Source organism: Canis lupus, chromosome 36 (genome assembly GCF_011100685.1).
Source record: "Canis lupus familiaris isolate Mischka breed German Shepherd chromosome 36, alternate assembly UU_Cfam_GSD_1.0, whole genome shotgun sequence".
Classification (NCBI taxonomy): domain Eukaryota; kingdom Metazoa; phylum Chordata; class Mammalia; order Carnivora; family Canidae; genus Canis; species Canis lupus.
In genome coordinates, this window is record NC_049257.1 from 14,277,969 (window position 1) to 14,295,532 (window position 17,564).

At 37.8% G+C, this 17,564-nt stretch overlaps 1 protein-coding gene across 1 annotated transcript in view; it reads right to left on the minus strand.

The window, feature by feature from the left end:
- Window positions 1-17,564, minus strand: part of LRP2 (LDL receptor related protein 2) — a 196,572-nt gene that overhangs the window by 65,782 nt on the left and 113,226 nt on the right. The window contains exons 33-41 of the mRNA XM_038584752.1: window positions 16,853-16,996; window positions 13,178-13,287; window positions 11,242-11,419; window positions 8,637-8,850; window positions 7,071-7,304; window positions 5,325-5,513; window positions 1,495-2,415; window positions 1,195-1,360; window positions 663-821 (exon numbers count right to left, since the gene is read on the minus strand). Coding sequence (XP_038440680.1) covers window positions 663-821; window positions 1,195-1,360; window positions 1,495-2,415; window positions 5,325-5,513; window positions 7,071-7,304; window positions 8,637-8,850; window positions 11,242-11,419; window positions 13,178-13,287; window positions 16,853-16,996 — 2,315 coding nt within the window. The remainder of the gene's footprint in view (window positions 1-662; window positions 822-1,194; window positions 1,361-1,494; window positions 2,416-5,324; window positions 5,514-7,070; window positions 7,305-8,636; window positions 8,851-11,241; window positions 11,420-13,177; window positions 13,288-16,852; window positions 16,997-17,564) is intronic.

The following is a 17,564-nucleotide window of genomic DNA, read 5'->3' on the forward strand; positions in this document are numbered from 1 at the left end:
CATTGCTTGCTTCAAATGAGAAGATGAAGAAAAGATGAGATTGTTAGGTGCTTAGTGTCACAGCAGAAGACCAAAATCTTAAGAAAATAAGCAAAGTTAAGATTCCTGACATGTAGACACCAGCAATAATAAAAGAAATCATCTCATCTTTTCAACTATTCCATTAGGATGATTGGAATATGAGTGATTTCAGGGCTACTTGAAGAAGTTACATATAAAATTAGAGTTAGAAAGGAAAACACTATGAAATTGGCTGAGATGACCATAGTTAAAGACTAAAGGAAAATGTTTTTAACTGAAGGCTAAAGCCCAGAGGACACTTAATAACAATGTGCATTTAAAAGATATTCTATTTTATGATAGTTACATGGGGCTTGGAGATTATAAATTGAGTGATTACATTTGTAATTATAATTGAAATTAACTCATCTAGTAATGTATCTTTAGATGCCTTCTAGTTCATAATTATTCAATCTCATGATAGATCAATTTTCACAAGTACATTCACCAAGCTAGAATATGGTTCATAAAACTGTGATTCTACATTTTGGCCATATCTATTTGGCATATTATATTTTCATCGCATTATGCAAATCCCTCCTCTGAAAGTGGAAGCAAGAACTCTTCTTATCAACACCCACAAAAATAATGAAAGAACGTACAGACTGGCATCTGCCCAGTAAAGAAGATCATTTTCGTAGTCCAGAGTGAGCCCATTGGGCCATACCAGGCTGCTGTTCACAATAGGTACCCGGAAATTTCCTCCCAGTGTGGCTCTCTCAATTTTGGCATTAGTACCCCAGTCAGTCCAGTACATGTACCTAGTCATCAAAAAGGAGTCATAATTAGTTGACCACCAGGAACCCCATACCTTTTAGTTAAAAAAAAGAACGGCAGCCTTCTTTAACTGCAAATTTCACATTAATATAGCAAATGAAACCCACTCCATCATCACTCACAAAACTTCCTAAAACTTACTGAGTAAGAGTAGTAATTCCTATTACATAGCCAACCTTTCTAGCAACAACAGGAATTACTTCCCAAAGTTACTCATGTTCTTTCACCCTTGAATATATAGCTACAGAGTTTCAAGTCCATAAAATGTTGGCTGTCTATGAACATAACCTAATTTCAGGCCCCACTCCCTCCAGAAATAAGCATATAGAAAGTATGAAAAATAAGACTGTGGCATACCCTCGGCAAGGATCCAATACAATTGCTCTTGGTTTTGAAACGTGGGCTATCACAGTGCGCTGAGACCCGTCCTCCGCCATGGAGTTAATTGTCTGGTTGGTGTAGTCACTGTAATATATTCTTCTATTGATCCAGTCAAAGGCAATGCCATCAAGATTCCCTTTACCTGGACATACACCAACAAACACACACAAAGGCATTAAGAATCCTGAAAAGCATTTTAGAACCCCTGGGGTCATCCACATGTTTTGATTACATTGCGTCAACTTCCAAGATAAGCTGCTCCTGGAGTGCCCTTACCTGAAATAACAGCAGTGGGTGATCTGGTCCCTGAATTTAGACTGACGTATGAAATCCGACTGTTTCCAGATTCTAACGATTGTGTGAAGTAGATTCTGTTACTTAGGCCATCATAGGCTAGGTCTACAGCAACTCTATCCACACTTATTGCTTGGAAAGGTGGGCTATGAACCTCAGGGTCCAAATGTAAGCTTCTCAAGGTGTTTTCCAAGGCAAAGATGAGGAAATTTTCTGATGGCATGGCACAGCTCTTGCCATTACCTTCTAGAGTTCCAAAAGCACAGCCACATTTTGCAGTGTCCAATCCAGGCAGAGCAAAGCAGAAATGGGTGCATCCACCATTATTTTCCAAGCAAGGGTTGTTGTTGACCTCAGCTGGTGATCGGGGCTGAACACTCTGGTCGAAGATGGTCACATCTCTTAGCCAATTGAGATTGTCCCTTATCACTGTTGGTGGCTCACTGCTATTTGGTTCCTTGCTAGCTTGGAAGATTTTTTTTAAATTCCTGTCTACCCATATGATAGAATTTCCAAAAACAGTGATGGCATAAGGAGTTGGGTAACGACTGCCATAACGAATCACTTCAGTTTCCTCTGCCTCAATACCAATCCTTGCAATTATATCTAAAGAATCATCAACCCAGTAAATGTAGCCATTGCTATGGTCTACTGCCAAGCCCCGTGGTGTGACAATGCCTTCTGATACAAGCACAGTTCGATTGGTACAATCAAGAAAAGAACGTTCAATCTTTGGGCTTTGCCCATAGTCAGCCCAGAAGAGATACCTGTTCTTGGGGTCTACAACAATATCCCTGGGCCTATCTGCTGTGGCTTTAAGGAGAATACGACGGTAAGTGGTATTGATCCGCAGAACTTCTATCAGTGTTTCAGACACGAAAGCATTGGTGAAATAAAGATTTCCTGCAGAAAATGGAAGAACGTGCTGATAAATGCAAAACCAAGAAGGAAAAAGAGGGAATCTTTCCAAATTCAGAACAAAATATATAAGGCTGAGGTTTTGTCAGTAAATGTTATCTTTTACAAGATAATAAATGACTCAGTTTAGACTTGGAAAAATTTCTCTTAGGAACTAAAATTGTTTCGGGCTGCCTGGGTGGCTCGGCTCAGTCGGTTGACTGTCCAACTCTTGGTTTCAGCTCAGGTCATGGTCTCAGGGTCATGAGATTGAGCCCTGCCTCAAGACCCACATGGGTGAATGAGTCTGCTTGAGAGTCTCTCCCTGCCCCCTGCCCTTCCCCTACTCCCACACACTGTCTCTCTCTCAAATAAATAAACCTTTAAAAAAATTTCTCCTTCAAATTTAAAGAGAAAGTGACTATCTTCAGCTTCTAAAGCAGATTAGAATTCATAGGAAGCATCATAACCCACTTTCAACTGAAAATTTTTTTCCCAGAATGTCTTTCCTCGGGCAGCCTAGGTAGCTCAGCAGTTTAGCGCCGTCTTCAGCCCAGACCATGATCCTGGGGACCTGGGATCGAGTCCCACATCAGGCTCCCTGCATGGAGCCTGTTTCTCCCTCTGCCTGTGTCTCTGCCTCCCTCTCTCTCTCTCTCTCTCTCATGAATAAATAAAATCTTTAAAAAATTTTAAAGAACGAATGTCCTTAAAAAAAAAAAAAAAAAGAATATCCTTCCTCTCCCACCTGAATGTTTAACACTTAAATCTCCAGAGATTCTCATACACGTTTTTATGGCATAAATTATACTCCAAACATGATGAAAGGAACAAAGAGGGAAAGCTAGCAGCTTCTCCGCCTATTAGTGGTGTCAAGTGCCTCTGTGCTTAGTATTAACATAAGTTAATAGGCTAGTCTGACTAGTGTAGCTGTTTTCATCATATGAACCCTCTGAGCCACCAAAGCAAAAGCCCATTTGTCTTTGGACATTACACAGTGATGCAAATGCTAGAATAAAAACACAATGGTATGAAGACAATAGAATGAGTAGAGTGATCCCATACTGATTCCACGTAGTCAAAAGCCTATTGTTGAATGGTCAATTCTGCTACCAGGGAACATTTATTTTTGTCTGAGTCAAAATTACTCTGGAGATATCAGGCCAATATGCAATATGCTACTGATCTACCCTTTATATATTCAAATCCTTTCATCCAGGTTTGGCAAACTTTTTCTGTAAAGGGCCAGATAGTAAATATTTTAGGCTTCATAGAGCATATGGTTTCTTTCACAAGTACTCAGGTCTGCCATTGTAAACATGAAAAGCAGCCATAGACAAATAGGCACAGCTGTGTTCTAGTAAAACCTTCCTCACAAAAATAGGCATGGTCCAAAAGTACAAATCTCTAATTATAAAAAAATAAGTACAACATAATGACTATAGTTAACATTGATGGATAGCATATTTGAAAGTGGTTAAGAAAGTAAATCCTAAGAGTTTTCATTACAAGAAAAAAATTTTTTTTCTTTTCTTCTTTCTTTCCTTTCTATTGTATCCATATGAGACAATGGATGTTAGTTGTACCTATTGTGCTAACCATTTAACAATATATGTAAATCAAACCATGATGCTGTATGCCTTAAATTTACACAGTGATATGTGTCAATTATTTCTTAATAAAACTGTTGGTGAAAAAACAGCCAGTGGGCTTCATTTGGTCCATAGGCCATAGACTCCTGCTTTAGCTATATTCTCAGAAGTGATAAAGGAATTTGTAATCAGAAATGGGATTTAGGAATCCAGTTAAAGCCTTATCTAACCATACTATGATATTTATTATTTAGAATAAACCCTTATTATAGTTCCTAGATTTTCATAATATATTAATATTTCTAAGTGATATCTACTTACCAAACCTGATTAACACACAATGATACCTATTTTTATAGAATAGGATCATAACTATAATACATTTACTACATTTGATTCTTAGTGTGTCATTCATAAAACTAATATTACACTGTATGTTAACTAATTGGAATTTAATTAAAAATTTTAAAATATTAAAAACTAAAATTAAAAAACAGCAGGTGATTTTGCTATGCAAGAGTAGGAACATATCAAGCCATATGTGAGGATAATTACCAACCAATTCAATGTCTTTGCACATCAAAGGAGATTCAGGGGTTATAATCACACAGAGTTTGTGGGAGCTTCAACAATGGTTAATGAGGGAATAAGTCAGTGATAGGGGGTCCTGTTACCTCCTGGAGATCATATTTGTATTCCTAGAGTTGTTTAGAATATTAATAAATAGATGCTATGTATGTCATTATTAAAAAATAGAAATAAAATTAACAAAATTAAGTACATGAATCAAAACAACTAAGTTAATGTAATACTGGGTCGGGCATTTCAATACAATTACAATAAAGGAAATGATTAATGATCAAAGAGTTTTTATATATGAACAAGATGAAGCAATTAAGAATTTGTTAACTAAAATTGCTGAGCTTTAAAATAAATGATTGTCATTTCATGGTTCACTTATTGTAATATCCCTTTCTACTTGAAAATTTAGACATTTTTAATTTAGAAATTAGGTGCTACTCTAAATGTGAAAAAAATCAACATAATTTTTCTAGCCATTTTGCCTACTTTTGATTATGTTAACAGAAGGAAATGAATTAGCTATTATGAATCTGTCCACTGAAACACCTGATCATTAACTTAATAGACATACACCTTGGTCTAAAAGCATAATTCAATTTATCTTAATACCAATAATTATCTAGAAAAATAGATTTGTAGTATACATAGTATCAGATTAAACTGATTATACTTTTTTCAAGTATAAAATAAAATGCAAACACAAAAAGACTTTTCAATAAAATCACTATACAGCTTACCCACCTGCTACCCAATCCACTGCAATACCCCGAACTCCATTTTCTCCTATCCCATGTGTAACAATGTTTGTAAAACCAGACCCGTTGGGTTTGATTCTACGGATTGCATTACGAGATGTCATAGAACTGCTAAAATCACACCAATAAATAAAGCCAGAAGATACATCAACATCCACATGCAGCGCATTTCGTCCTGAAACATTTAAGAAAAGATCATTAAACAATGCTCTAACTGGAACTAGAACTTTTTCTTCCCTTCCTCTCATACCATCATCCCCAACCCCTTGCTCTGACCATGCCCTCATTATAAAATAAAACTATTTCTCATTTGCAATGAGCATACCTAGCACCCAGATCTTGGTTTCTAAAAGCCATTTCTCAAAATAAGGAGAACTGGTTCCTGGGAGAAACAGCTGACTATAAGCTTGGGAGGGGAAGGTACAAGGTGCCTAGAAGACCTTCTTATGCCCAGAAGCAAGGAAGCACTCAAACATTAATGGGATCATGTCAAAAAATACAGGTAGTCATTTCAAAAGATTCTATCTGGCCAAAATGAATCCAAAGGAGCGTCAAGAGTGATTGTGGTAAATGTAACACACTGAATTTAAAAAAAATGAATAAAAAGTCCACATTATACTGTACACTTGAAACTAGTAACACTAAATGTATGTATATGTATGTGCAAGTACACACACACACACACTCATACTGAGAGTTCAAATATGTTGAAATATTAACAATTTTTTTATCTAAATGAAGGGTATAAGGATATTCAGTGTACCTTTCTTTCAACTTCTCTGATTTAAAATTTTTGAAAATGAAAAATTGGGAGAAAAATATAATTGATTTTATACCTTTATAAGATGGTAACTTAGATCCATAACTTTTAAGATACAGGAAAACAAAGATGAGTCTTGAGTATTTGTAAATATAATCATTAGTCAGGAGCATGTGTGGTGCCAAACACTCCCTGACTCCTTTCACCATATGTGTTGTCACCTCTTCTGACCATCTCTCTCATTCCTCCATTCCCTTCACCTTTTTTCTTCCCTTTCTTTCTTTTATTTCTATCAATATCCTGTGACATACTCTTTGTGGTGTGAGTAAACACTTGGTTCTCCTTGTGGTAACACACATCTAGAAATCTCTTGGTTCATCTAAGAAGCAAGTGATCATTTTCTATGTTCACAGTATACAAACATAAAACACTGTCAAAAATACAACTGTATTTTCTAAGTATTAGAAATCTAAGGAGATTCTAATACTGCCAACTCATTTATTTCAACTCATCAAATACATATTAAGAAACCAGATTATGGTCTACTTCCTTACTGTTCTAAATAGTATAACCCGGATCCCAAATCTCCATTAGCTGTTACTCTAAAAACATGAACTCCGCATACTACTTGCAAACTCATGTTACATTCTGTCTTGCTCTAGGCCTGTCATTCTCAGTATGGTCCATGAACCAGCAACATCACCATGCCCTGGGAATTTGTTAGGAATGCAAATTCTCTAGCCCTATCCCAGACTACTACATGAGAAAATTTGCAGATGGGACCAAGATCTGGGTTTCCATTCTGGTGTACACTAATGGTTAAGAACAATTCAAGGCAGAACCAGTTTATCTCAAGGGAAAGACAAGCTTCATTACATGCTGAATCCAAATGTGGAGAAATGCTTTATGGAATCGAGAATTCAACATGGCACCAGACAGAGTGAAATCTTACTTCTGTTGGAGTTGACATACCTTGGCCCGCCACTGGCACCATGGCTTCTGAGTGATCTGAAAATTCCAAGCTAAAGCCTCTGATTATGGAGAGCATTGAAACAACAAGAAAAGAGCTATATGGAGAACAGGTCCGATTATCAGGATTCAGTTTCATTCCACTGGCACAGGCACATGAGAATAAGCCTCCTGGTATAGGCAGGCAAAGCTGCTGACAGGCATTCACATTGTTGCTACAGCCATTGGAGGATGCATCTAAATGAAAGCAAAATTAATTTATAACTTTTGACCTCACATACTTGACATGCTCTCTCAAATATCTTATATTGGGTCACCACATAATTCATTATAAAAATCAATAGCAAAATACAATACCTGTGTTAACAACACAAAAACAGCATAGAAGAGAGTATAGCTTCTACAACAACACATAAAGGTACCAGAATTATTATATGGTAGTTAGAGAATGGAACACCAATTGTTTTTCTTCCACAAATCATACAGGAATCGTTTTTAAAAATATTGTATTTATTTATTTGAGAGACAAAGAGGGAGAGAATGCATGAGTAGGAAGAGAGGGAGAGGGAGAGGGAGAAGTAGACTCCCTGTTGAATGAGCAGCCTGATGCAGGGCTCAATCCCGTGGACTCTGGGATCATGATGTTAGCCAAAGACATACACTTAACCCACTGAGCCACCCAGGTGCCCCACAAATCTATATAGGAATTAGAAGAATTAGGGAGGTTAGTATGGAAATTCTAATTTTTCTAACCCTTTTGATTTATGTACTGGCATTTAAAATGTCATAAGTTTAATTATATGATCAACAATGTGATAGGCATTTGACTTAAAATATTAACAAATAATAACATTTAAAGGTTTTTTTCACATGCAATAAAAACAAATGCCAACTAAAAAATCTAGGTTATAGACAGCAAACAAATTGTTTAGTAAGCTTTGGTTAGAGACTAAAAGCTATAAAATATGTCAAAACTCTAAAAAATAATCTCTAAGTCATAATGGTAATTTAAGGGGGAAATCAAAAGTTAGATTATCTATGAAAAAAATGTTGAAGACGGCAAGTATTCCTTTTAAGATTAAAAATTCTATCCTGTTACCATTTTTCCAGCAGATATCCAACAAATGTTTACTGACAACCTTCAATGTGCCAGAAACTCATCTAGTTACTGGATATACAGCAAGAAACAAGATAGACAAAAATGCCTGTCCTTAAGGAGGTTACATTCTCATGAGAAACACAAATAAACTGATAGATAATATATCAGGGACTGCTATGAAGAAAAAGCGAAGTAAGGAATTTTAAATGATGGGGAAAGAATGGGAATAAGCTTACTCTGAAGTCAACCTGGCCTTTCAGATGCCAGATTAGTCTTTGACACTTAAACAAGCTTATGATAGGGTTATCATTTTTAAAATATTTGGCGTAATTTCAATTTGCATGCAGGTGTATACACATGGGTCTGTATGTGGGCATGTGTGTGTGTGTGTATATATATATATAAAGTGTGTAGATGTGTAAATATACATTGTACATTCATGAATGCATGTTTCAGTGACAAATACTTACCATGTCTGTGATAAACTCGAAGACCCCTCAAATTTGGAATATTCTCTCTCAAGACTACTTTGTTGTCCCCAGTGGCCTTGTCAACTCTTTCAATGACCTCATAGTGTTCATCAGTATAATAAAGGAAGGAATCATAGACAGCAATTCCCCAGGGGTGGGAAAGATGGTTTACCAGAATCATTCGATTTGTACCATCCACGTTTCCTCTTTCAATCTAGAAGATCAGAATTCTCATTATTGATTGATTCACGGTGAAATGAGAGAAACATTTAAAACTAACATTCTCTCCCTTTCTTTCTTTCTTTCTTTCTTTCTTTCTTTCTTTCTTTCTTTCTTTCTTTCTTTCTTTCTTTCTTTCATTTCTCTTTCTTAATTTAAATTCAATTAGCCAATATATAGTACATCATTAGTTTCAGATGTAGGATTCAGTAATTCATTGGGGGCATATAACACCCAGCACTCATCACATGATATGCCCTTTTTAATGCCAATTACCCAGTTATCCCATGCCCCACCCACCTGTCCTCCAGCAAACTAACATTTTCTTAATAATACATCACATCTATACAGAACTCTATCCTTGAGAGAGATTTTTCATATCTGTTTTCTAATTTGATAATCACAATTATATGTCATTATGCCCATTTCACTGATAATGAAGTTGCACCTCAAGGAAGTCAACCAACTTTCTCAAACGGCATGGTGAAGAAAAGGGAACTAAACCTCTTTAGTCCCTGCATGTGATATTCCTGACAAGGAAACACATTTACTGTCTAACTAAAGACTATTACTGAGGAGCTGACTGACCCTGATTTAACATCCTCACCAACAATTCCTGCAATGGGACTATGAAACATGTTTTAATTCAATGACCAGATACCAAGATTGAATGGAGCAAAAGGTGGTGCTGTTATATTAGAACAGGTAACAAGTCTTAGTCAAAATGACTCTGATTAACTGGATAAAGAACTCACAAAAAAAATGAAGTTCCTAATGGGAAATGACAAGTTTGCTTCTAGATGAAAAATAAGCTATAGACAGAGGTGGTTTGATTTCATTCCAGAAACCTGTATCAAGTGCCTCCTCTGTGCTAGAATCTCAGCTGAGCACTGGTGAGAAAGATAAACGAGATTTGGCTCACCACCTCACCGGACAAGGCAATCCAACAGTTATAAGAGCAGGTTATGCCCTAGAAACGGACAGAAGTTCCAGAAAGCTAGAGCACAGGGAAGATAAGCTTAGGAGGGGGTTTAGAGGTAGTGATCAGGACCAGATTAGCTGGCCAACCTCAGCTTAAGTGTTTGGAGCTATTTCTCTAGGCTGAGCAGTGATCAAACCTATTTTTCATGGATTTATAGAGACAACATGTCTCCATCACATAACTAAGGTTTATTACTGACAGCCATCATCTGATCATGGCTCAAGAGAAGTGGCTTAGTATGGAGGAGGTGGCAGAGAAAGGCTGGACCTGAGAAAAGAGGCACAGGACAGATTGCCAGTATTTTGTGATAATTAAAGAAGGACATGGTTATTAGAGTGAGGGGAAAGATGAGGGTTCTAACCTAGGAGACAAGATGGAGAGTCACACCATCAACAAGCTCACACACATCTGGAAAAGCAGAGCAGATGCAGAAATAGGAAGGGAGAGGAGTGGTGGGCACTGTCTGGGACGTGCTAAGTTGTATACAGAAATCACACCATGTGACAAAGCCCTTTCATCATTGTATACAGGCATCAAAGTGCTTTCACACGTCACTACTTTTTTGATCCTTAAAGTTTGTCACCATTATATGTACGTATTAGGAGTGAAATTAGCACCGTTGAACTGATAACAAACTGAAAAATCAAACCTACTGTGCAATGTTACGGAGAGTATCAATGTGGAAAACATATCTGCAATCACTATTTAAAAAGCAGGGGAGAGACTGGCACACGTTCAGTACAACATCCATTGCAATATTTTAACTGACCAATAGTTATAACTGAGCATCTTCTAATGTGCCTTGTCCCAGTTTAATTGCATAAGCATGGAAGTGATGATCAAACATTATTTCTGTGAATGGATTAAATTCTATAGTTTCTGCTTCTTCTTGCAGAAAATAATGAACTCAACCTTGGAGTTAAAATTACCACTAAAGCGAGTTTTCCCATATGCATCAACCATGTCAAGACCTTAGAGACAGCATGTAGCTAGGACGGGATGCCATGTTCAAATCAAAAGCTTGGTAGTTTCATTTTTTTCCCTTATTCTTTACAACTGGAGAGCCTGGAGAACTTTCCAAGAAAAGCACTGAAAACACTAAAACTTGAATGGTTCTTAAAGGACAAAGAAGAAATGAGAAATGGAAATATTTTATCTTACAGAAAAGCAAAGGATGAGGGAAAAGGCAATGAACATTATTCTATAAGGAACTAGGGATATACTAGAAAAAAGGCACTTCAACTAGGGCAATATTTGCTCTAGGGAAAAAGGTTATTACAAGAAAGGGCAATAAAACACTGGCCCAAGTGGCCAAGTGAGATTGTTCAGGAACCACAGCCAGACAAGGAACAATCAGTATCAGCTACACAAGCTCAGCAGTAAAGACCAACAGGGTGTGCATACCACTCCTGTGCTGGTGACAGCCCAGTAGAGTTTCTGCTCCTTGATATCAAGGGTGATAAACTCCAGGTGTTCAAGGTTCCCAGTGAAGAGAACTTTTGGGAATGTGCCATCCATGTTAGCACTTGCAATCTTGGCAGGAACACCACTGTCTGTTCCTTGGTCCGACCAGTATAGTTTCCTATAACCATGAAAAACACAGGCATTTCATAAAACAGACAGTTTCATTCAATATATAAATGGAAAAAATAAGTGCATTTATCATCCTCAAAATGTGCACAATTCAATGGAGGAAGTCTGAAATGCTAATATCTTGAGACATGCAAAGTGGAGGGAGTATTTAGCTGGCATTCTGTCGATGTCTATATATTTCCTAGCTATTATTGGGGAAGAGGGCATTTAAATGGTATCTAAAATAGGATGCTAGCATCCTACATTAGTGAGGGAAACTTTACCTGGGTTGGATGGGTTGGAAGCTTATGACTAAGAAAAAGCCTACACCAATGGTCAATAATCCCTTTTAAAGAATCACACACTGTGCACTGTGAAGGACAAAGCGGATGTAAGAGTTGTCAAAAGTCCCTCCCTGCTCACCTCTCAGGCCAGTTATTTAATCCTTCTCCAAATTATCATCTAGTACAAGCCCAGCTACTTTCTTTTCTGATTTCTGTGATGAAAATGCAGTATTACCCACAAACCCTAATTGTCACACAGAGTTCCCAAATCCATAATTTGTTAAAACTTCACTAAAATATATGAAGGGTTGTTTTCCATGTCATTTGTGGGCATACCTTCTATATTTGAATCCAAGTGTCCATTCCTTTCTATCTCATCTGCTGCCATAGCCTAGGGAGACAATCCTTTTATCTCTTTTAATCCTCTTTCCCCTGCAAACCCCTTCGTTCCATCCCAGAAATCTCATCTTCAAGTCTAAACTTCCCTGCTTCTCAGTTTTCAAACTCTTGACATTCTCTGCTTTGACCAAACTCTCCCATCTCTTCCCTGCTCCTATTTTATTTCTTCCATTGAGCCTGTTCTTCACTCTTAAAACTCGCCTGCACTTCCAAACCTTCAGTCCCTCTCTGCCTGGACCTAATGCATAACTATTTTAGCAACATCCTTATTTATTTTCTTGATCTCCCATTGTGCTTATCTTGCTAATCTCTGGCCCTGAGTTCCTGTCATAATTTTCTTTCTCCTCTCAAATTCCAGGCTACCAAAAGTTTGCTGGACGAGGTCACAAAACTTCAGAGTTCACTAAAAATTTAAGCTACCTGACATTAGCTGAGAAACCTTCTCCCTAGCTGAACACTTTCTCCTAACTGGTCTCCCTGCCTCTGGCCTCTTCCACTCTGATCCTGACCCATCTTTCTGAAATACAAATTTGATTCTATCATTCCCTTCCTCCAAATTCCCAGATGGCTCCTTATTTCTCAAAAGAACAAAGTGCAACTCCTTAGCATGGTGACTTCAAAGTCCTTCCAGGATTTGTGCCCAGATGCCTTTAGTTTCCATCTTGTCAACCACCCCTAACTTGAACTCTGGTTTCAGACCTCCATGCCCTCATGCGAAACGCTGAAATGCTTCTGCACCTTCACTGCTCACTTGACCTCAAGAAACACTCCCCAATTCCAACCTATTCTCTACTTAGGGGAAGCCTTCTAATCCTTCAAGTTCTTTTTTTTTCTTCAAGTTCTCTTTCAAATGTTATCTAGTCCAGCGTTGCTAATTTAAAGAACATAGAGCAAAACACAAATTACAGCCTTCATGCTAAATATGACTCAGAGCTATTTCTCTTTCTCATCCAGATCTGTATTTTTCAAAAGGTTGGCATATGAAACCAGAAAAGGTCCTAACTTTGAAATCTTCCATTTTATCAGGCATAATATTAACAAGAATGGTGCTGCATGGAAAACATGTGTCATTTATGAACACTCACCCATTAACAGGATCAACAGTTATGCCAACTGGACTACCAACTCCAAGAGCTGTCCCATCATTGGTAATCAGTGTTTTTCTGTATCTGACATCTCCCTGGAGTTTCAAGACCTGTAGCACAAAATCATTCATTAGAACTGAGTTTCATAAGGGGAAACAAAGAAAGCTGAGATGAAGGAGACCTTACACACACAACAAATTCCAAAGCGCGATTAGAAATGAATGGGAGGGTTTGTGTGAGATTCAGATAATCCCTAATTGCATTTCAGGGCTATGAGGAAATCAGCTCAATAGAAAGTGAGTATGAAAAGCAAAATCAGCCCTAAAATTCCTATTTCAATTCACCTCAAGTTTCAGGAGAGGGAATTTATATAGATAAAAGAAGGATTCAAATGAGTAAACATACAGATTCATTGCCTGAGAGAAACCACAAAAATGTCTTCAGAAAAAGATACAGGAAAACACCGGAAAGCAAATGGGAGCCCCACAGCTCTCTGGCATCCCAATGATGGCCATGGCACCCAGTGGCCCATCACTGTAAACACAGTTGACCAAACAGTCCGAATTTACTCAAAGTGAATTCTGTACCAGGTTAACAGCCAGAGTTACAATGCAAGAGTTCAAATCCCTGATCTTCTAGATGTGACTGAGGCAGGAAATTCACTTCTCTGATCTTAGTTTCTTTATTAGTAAGATGTGGATGATAATGGCACATTTTGCACGGAGCTATGAGATAATACATGTAAGGAGCTTAACACAGTGCCCAGTGTTGTGTTTCCTATCTTTTTTTTATTGGGCACTTATCATTATGTAACAGGCATTATATTAAGCATTGTTGGATCAAATCCCCACAATACGTCTGTGAGATAGATGCCCATATTACACAGGATGAAAGAGGCCTGGGGACATTTACTTAAGTTCTCAGGGTTACCTATTTTTAATTATTATTGCTGTACTTGTTTAAACTAATGTTAATAGAAAACTATGGGTTACTAGAATAAAAGCAGGTTTTTATAGGAATAAGGCTATTCTAATATGCACTTAAGAGAGTCTGAGAGGAGAAGCAGCTAGTAAGAAATTATAAGATGTATGTTGATTGCTGATTTGCACGAAGGTTTTTCTATAAAGTTGTTTTTTAGATTATTTGTGCATCAGTGTTTACTTTTCTATCTTTGCCCTCTTTCTGTCTCTATATGTATTTTTTCCTCCCTCCTTCTCTTACACACACACACACACACACACACACACACCTCTTTAATCCGTCACTCTTTTCTCTAAATTTTTGTCTCTCCTGTGTGGTATCTTTCTCTCTTTTTAATTTGCCTCTTTATGTCAAAATTTCTCTCCTTTTCCAGGGCCTAAGGATCTTTTTAGTTCAAAGGAAAGCTCTTTTGCTTGTTTTTTGGAATATATCAAATTCTCTCTCCCACAACATTCTGTACGCCTCTCTTTTCAGCTACAAAATTATATTTAGTGAATGGGCACACAGCTACCCCTAGTGGAAAACAATTTATTCAGTATTTCTTTCATTCTCAAATTTGAATTAAATATGAGTTACTCTTATGCTGGGGGGGGGGGATATTGTTCACGTTAAACAGTAAGTGATCACTCTGTGCCCTCACACAATCTAACATTCACCTGGGTCACCACTGATATCACCAAAGGAGAAAAATCAGTAAAAAACACTAAAAGGGCAATTTACCTTTGCATCGTTATTCTCATAGGTCCTCGGTGACTATTCTAAATATATTGGTGGTTTGAGGAAAACAAGGACTCTATATTGACAGGATTCCTTAGTGTCAAGAAGTACTTTTAGTTACTGACACCCCATTTTACAGATATGAAAGCAGAGGATCAGATAAGATAAGTAAATTGTCCAAGGTCAAATACTTGTGAATGGAGGAAATACTGTGCTGTCCCCAGTCACAAAATGCATTTTTATATCTGAGTCTTTATCAAGTGTTTTTCTCTGTCTGGGAGGCCTATTCTCTACTTCTTCAGTTGGCAGAAATGGTCATCTTCCAGGATGCAGTTCACAAGTAACTGGTTCTCCTGTCATTTCTCCTCTGCCCCTTACCCATATACACATTCGCATGTACACACACAAATTCACACACTCACTCCACAGTTATTCCATTACCCAGTGCCTTTTCATTGTACCTAATACTGATGGAGGAAACATGTTCCCAGCTTTTGGAAAACTATCAATTTAAAAGGGAAGCTCCCCATTTACAAAGCAAGAGACCAAAAAACAAGGGTAGGAACATATTAATTGTCATTCAGAATGAAGATGTACTAAGCAGATGTACACTTGGAATTAAGGGTTTGAAGCAGTCAACTGTGCCAATGTTTTGATGGGAGAGAGATATTTTTACTTGAGGTTATGAAAAAACACCTCTTGTCACTGTCAAGGGGGGTTACAGCAGGCGGGACTCCTGAAGTTCTCATTTATAACAAGGCAAAGTCAGAACACTGCCTGGGAATCAGGGCAGTGAAGCTGACCGTTGAAGCCAATTTCTTGAATTATGTAAAATTCAGGTTCTTATCTGAACAACAAAGGGCTCGAACCAGATGAGCCTCCAAGAGTCTGTTCATGTTAAGAGCTGACGATTCTATCTGGCTTGAGATATTTCAGAGGTTAGCAATTGTAGGGATTGCAAAATGTCCCCCTCGTTGTGAATGTTTACTACCGTTGCCTCCCCTCGGGAATGTTATGAAAATTTAATGAGACCCTGTTTATGGAAAGACCTTTGTAAACTGGAAGCACTGTTCTGACCATCAGAGAAGCACTTCCCCTGTCCAATCTGCTCTAACTCAGCCACTTGACTATATGCGCCTTCCTCACCTTCATTCAGCATCTGTCTTTCTGATTACTCCACAGAGAACCAGTTGAGCAGCAGGTGCCTCTGCCAGAGCAGTGAACTGTCACTCTCCAGAGCCTTGCTAATGAACTGCCCCACTCGCAAGACTACCACCCCCCCATCCTTCTTTAGAAATTTTCACTTTCAAAATTAGGAATTAATAGTCCCTTACATGTTTTAACTTTTTCCTAGAATGGAGCAAACCAATACTAGTTGAGTTACCTCTGATTTACTTCATGTGATTGCATACAGGTACCTCATCTAGAATTTCTTCTGGGAATTGAAGTAAAAAGAACACTTATCGCGACGAGAAAAGTATCAAAGGAATTAGAATCAAGTTTCGACTTTCTGTTTCACTGTTAGAAAAACTGTATGGAGCCATAGAAAGATTTCCATCTTAGAACAGAGGTAACCTATAAACTTGGTTTGGACTGAAATAGCGTTACAGACTTGATGAGGAAAGATAGGAAAAATTTCCTACCTACCATATTCTTCCATACTTAATGCTGAATTCCTTACGAGATTTTTCAATTATCTTTTTATATATTTTTACAGACTTCTAAAGTCCTTTTATATGAACAAGTTAGTATTGATGCCTAGGAGGAAAATAAAATAGAGGAGTACAAAGTTCCAATAATTTATTTCTAAGGTGGATTTACTCCTCTACTTCTAAGACTTACAGTTCATACAGATAGCTCCTCCCATTTGCTTCCTGCAGAAAAATAATTTCAAAATCTAGGAGAGCATATCCTGAGAATAGCTGTTACATGCATCAAAAACCAGTGTTTGTAGGAATAGTATTACGGAATCATTACCTCAATTGATGGAGTTCCAGGATTGGTGTAATAAAAGTTTCTTGATATCCAATCTAAGGCCAGGCTCATGGAAGACCCCAACCTCGATAGAGAAACTAATACTGTCCTGTTGGTGCCATCTGTCTTTACTCTGTGAATTTCACCCTGGAGAGAAAGACAAGGAGAGGTGAGCTATTTCATGGCCACAGCTTCTACATGGAAGCGCTTTCTTCTCTGCCAGCTGCTATGTTTCTCATTTGTAAGAGAGGGATAAATTCTCTTTGCCCCTTCCCCATCCTCACAGCTTTCTCCTCCAAAGGGTGAGCTCCGATAGAAAGGGAACCGAAGGAGTGCTCTCTTTATCCTGGAGGCAAAGATGCTGATGAAGACCCCAGCAGCCACATCAAATGCTTTCCTGGAACTCCCTCAGAGAACTACTGCTTTTTGTCTTGAGTTATGATCATTTTTATGTTCATCCAATATCTTCTACTAGCCTAAAGCTCCTTAAGAGCAAGTTTTGTTACTGCTTCTTCTTGGTATGTATTCTACAGCAGAGGTCATTAATTCAGCGCAGAGCAAATAGTAGGCACTTAATAAATACTTGCTGGCTGAATAAAGAAATAATATTCAATAGCTTAAATGTGCTTATTATCTGATCTTTGCTCTAGGCCAGCCTCTTATATTCACCCTTCACTGAGTCAAAAAAAACTTAGTGGTACTATATGTTAATTAA